Source organism: Babylonia areolata, chromosome 9 (genome assembly GCF_041734735.1).
Source record: "Babylonia areolata isolate BAREFJ2019XMU chromosome 9, ASM4173473v1, whole genome shotgun sequence".
Classification (NCBI taxonomy): domain Eukaryota; kingdom Metazoa; phylum Mollusca; class Gastropoda; order Neogastropoda; family Buccinidae; genus Babylonia; species Babylonia areolata.
In genome coordinates this window covers 36,298,909-36,302,181 of record NC_134884.1, presented here as the reverse complement: position 1 = coordinate 36,302,181, position 3,273 = coordinate 36,298,909, and the positions used below count along the sequence as shown (strand labels likewise).

Genomic DNA, 3,273 nt, shown 5'->3' with positions numbered 1-3,273 from the left:
ATGATGATGATAACAACAATATTGATGATGACGATGATGTTGACAATGATGAGTAGGTGAAAAAACAAACAAACAAACAAACAATATACGACATCATTTTCAGTTCAAATCGCCTTCATGAACATTTCACTGCAAACACATTTGTTGCTGGATTTTTTTTTTTTTTTTTCATTTTTTTTCTTCTTTTTCTTTTCTTCTTCTTTCAACTGATTTTGGACACTCATACCACACCGCATTTCCCAATTCCCCCCACCCCACCACCTCCTAACCTCCTCTTGCTTCCACCTCTCCCCCACCAAGGTCTCCATCCATTCGAAAAAAAACAAGAAAGAAAGAAAGAAAGAACAAAAAACGAAAAAAAAACCCCCAAAAAACAAGAAAGAAAAAAAACCAAAAAAAAAAAAAACCCAAAACAAAAAAAACCGCCAAAAACCTGTAACATCAGTTAACTCGTTGATGTCAAATCTCCCACCAAGACCTTGACGACAAAGACAGCTGGATATAAAAAAAAAAAAAAAAGATACAGACCGAGCGCTTTTTTTGTTTTTTTTTGTTTTTGCTTTGTTTTGTTTTCGCTTGTTTCGGCTACAACACATATATACAGAAATACTGTTTTTGGTCAATGTACATCACAGAACCCCGTTGGATTTCATCAAAAACAAACAAACAAACAAACAAACAATAAACAAAACAAACAAGAATCACCATTATAGCATGACACAATCATAATAATAATCAACAATTATGATTCGTTAAACGTCAAACAGACGTACAGTTTCAGGAAGTAAAACCCAATGTCCCCGTTTAACAAAAAAACAAAAACAACAAAAACAAAAAAACAAAAACAAAACAACAAAAACAAAGAGAATTAAAAATAAAAAGAAGAAGAAGAAACGGCTGAAGAAGGGGTCACTTTTATGTTTTCTTTTTTTGTACACCACTTCTGTCGTGTGAAATAGTCTCTGGTACTTTTTCCATTTCCTTTTCCAACTCCTTGTTGTCTTTTTTTTTTTTTTTTTTGCCTTCTGTCTCTCCTTTTCCGGGTTCGGGAACACGGGAGCTCGCATCTGCAGCACTGATGCGCTTGGCGAGGCAAAACGTTCTTTTCTTCACTGTCAGTCACCCCCCCGTTGGTCTTATCTCGTCGCTACCTTTCCGGAAGAGTTCCGGAAGAGCGGATATGACGTCACGGGGAAGGTTTGGGAAGGACGGAAGTACGTCACTCGAAGATGAAGGTTCGTTTGCTGTCGGCCATCCGCTTCTGGTAGACCTCTTCGAACTGTTCATTCTGCTCGGGTGTGAACCAGTTCTTCCAATCGCCGATTTCGCCTGTCACACAAAAATGGGACTGAATGAATTTGACACACACACACACGCGCGCACGCGCGTAAGCAAGCACACACACACACACACACACACACACACACACACACACACACACACACACACACACATCAAGTGGAGTAGTAGTGATAACGCGTCCGCGCAGGGAACGACAGAATATGAAAGCACGCGCGAGAATCTCAGACGAGCCAAATACTTTCTCTCCATCTAGTCACTAGAATTTGAGTGGCGGTCTGGACGGCTAGCACGTAGCACACATATAGCAACCCACGGCAACAAAAGAGTGGTTCCTCTCTGGTAAAATTCTGTAGGAAATCCACTTTGAGGGGAAACACAAATACACACAGTCAGGAAAAAAAACAAAACAAAAAAAACACCACACAAACAAAAACTGTTTGACTCTGCACTGTTGCGATACTCCCCCCCCCCCACACACACACACAAACACCCACCCACAAACTTACCTCACCTCTCTACCCACACCCACACATACCTTTGCGGTAGATGCCCACGGCGTCCGCCTTGTAGACCTGCTGCAGGGCTCGCACCTGCTCCTCCTCCTTCTCCTTCATGACGTGGATGTTGCAGGCCTCCGCGATGTCCTGGCACAGCTGGCGGGACCGGCCCATCTCCAGAAACTCGTTCAGCTTCTCAATCTGACCCACAGGGTCCTGGTAGGGGGGCACCACCAAACAAGGCAAAGCATAGGTGTAAGGAAAAGAAATGTCTCCATCTATCTATCTACCTATCTCTCTCTCTCTCTCTCTCTCATGCTGTCATGGTTGTCTAGTTGTTACTAGCGTGTGGTGTTGGTCGTGTTGGTGTTGGTGTTGGTGTTGATGTTGGTAGTATGCGCGTTCGTGCGTGAGAAAGAGGAAGGGGTTGAGGGAGGGAGGGAGAGAGAGAGACAGACAGACAGACAGACAGAGACAGGGACAGAGACAGAGACAGAAACAGAGACAGAGAGAGACGGAGACAGAGACAGAGACAGACAGAGACAGATAGGGAGGGAGCAAGAGAGACAGACAGACAGACAGAGAGAGATAGAGAGAGATAGAAATGACGTGAGACTGAATATTCTCATATATAGCAAGAGTGAGCGAGAAAGACAGAAGGAAAGAAAGAAAGGTAGATAGATAGATAGATAGATAAAGAGAGAAAGAGAAAAAAAAAGACACACACACACACACACACACACACACACACACACACACACACAGAACTATCAAATGAAAAAAAAACACACCAAAAAACAAACAAACAATATACCACCACCAGCAAAAAAAACACACAACAAAACAAACTTACCCTCTTCATATCCTCAAAAGAGGAGACAAACACGGGCATGTCTGGATGAGCTTCGATCTCCCTTTCCCAGTCCAGCAGATGATCAAAGTAGTTCCCATGCCAAACTGTAATCAGACAACCTCTCCACTGTATTCACTTCAGATACAGTTTCCCCCTCAGAAAGAAAGAAAGGGGGAAAAAAAACCGCTGCCACAGAAATGCACACACAGGCGGACACAGACGGATAGACAGAGAAGCAGACATACACAACACACACACAACACACACACTCGCACGCACGCACCCACACGCACGCACACACGAACACACACTCAGCCTCACACACACCCTACCTTCAACCACACACACACACACACACACACACACACACATCCTCACAAACCTTCCTTTAACCACACATTCACACACTCAGACGCACCCCACCTCCCACCTATTCCATCCACCAACCCACCCTCTCTCCCTCCTCCCATAGCTCGCGCCCTTTTCTAACACACACGCACACGCACACGCACACACACTACACACACACACACACACGAAAACAGAAAATGATAATGATAGTAAAAGATAACAACTCTACTCACATCCCCATTCCAGCATGACCTGAAAGAACTGGTCCCA

General features: G+C 44.0%; 1 protein-coding gene across 1 annotated transcript in view; it reads right to left on the bottom strand.

Annotated features, from left to right (window-relative positions):
- Nucleotides 1-566: 566 nt before the first annotated feature.
- The window catches only part of LOC143285845 (sulfotransferase 1C4-like), a 19,917-nt gene continuing 17,210 nt past the window's right edge, over nt 567-3,273 (bottom strand). Inside the window, exons 5-8 of the mRNA XM_076593278.1 lie at nt 3,237-3,273; nt 2,653-2,756; nt 1,838-2,015; nt 567-1,329 (exon numbers count right to left, since the gene is read on the bottom strand). The exon at nt 3,237-3,273 is cut by the window's right edge and continues 114 nt beyond it. Of these exons, the coding sequence (XP_076449393.1) occupies nt 1,220-1,329; nt 1,838-2,015; nt 2,653-2,756; nt 3,237-3,273 (429 nt within the window). The 3' untranslated portion in view covers nt 567-1,219. The remainder of the gene's footprint in view (nt 1,330-1,837; nt 2,016-2,652; nt 2,757-3,236) is intronic.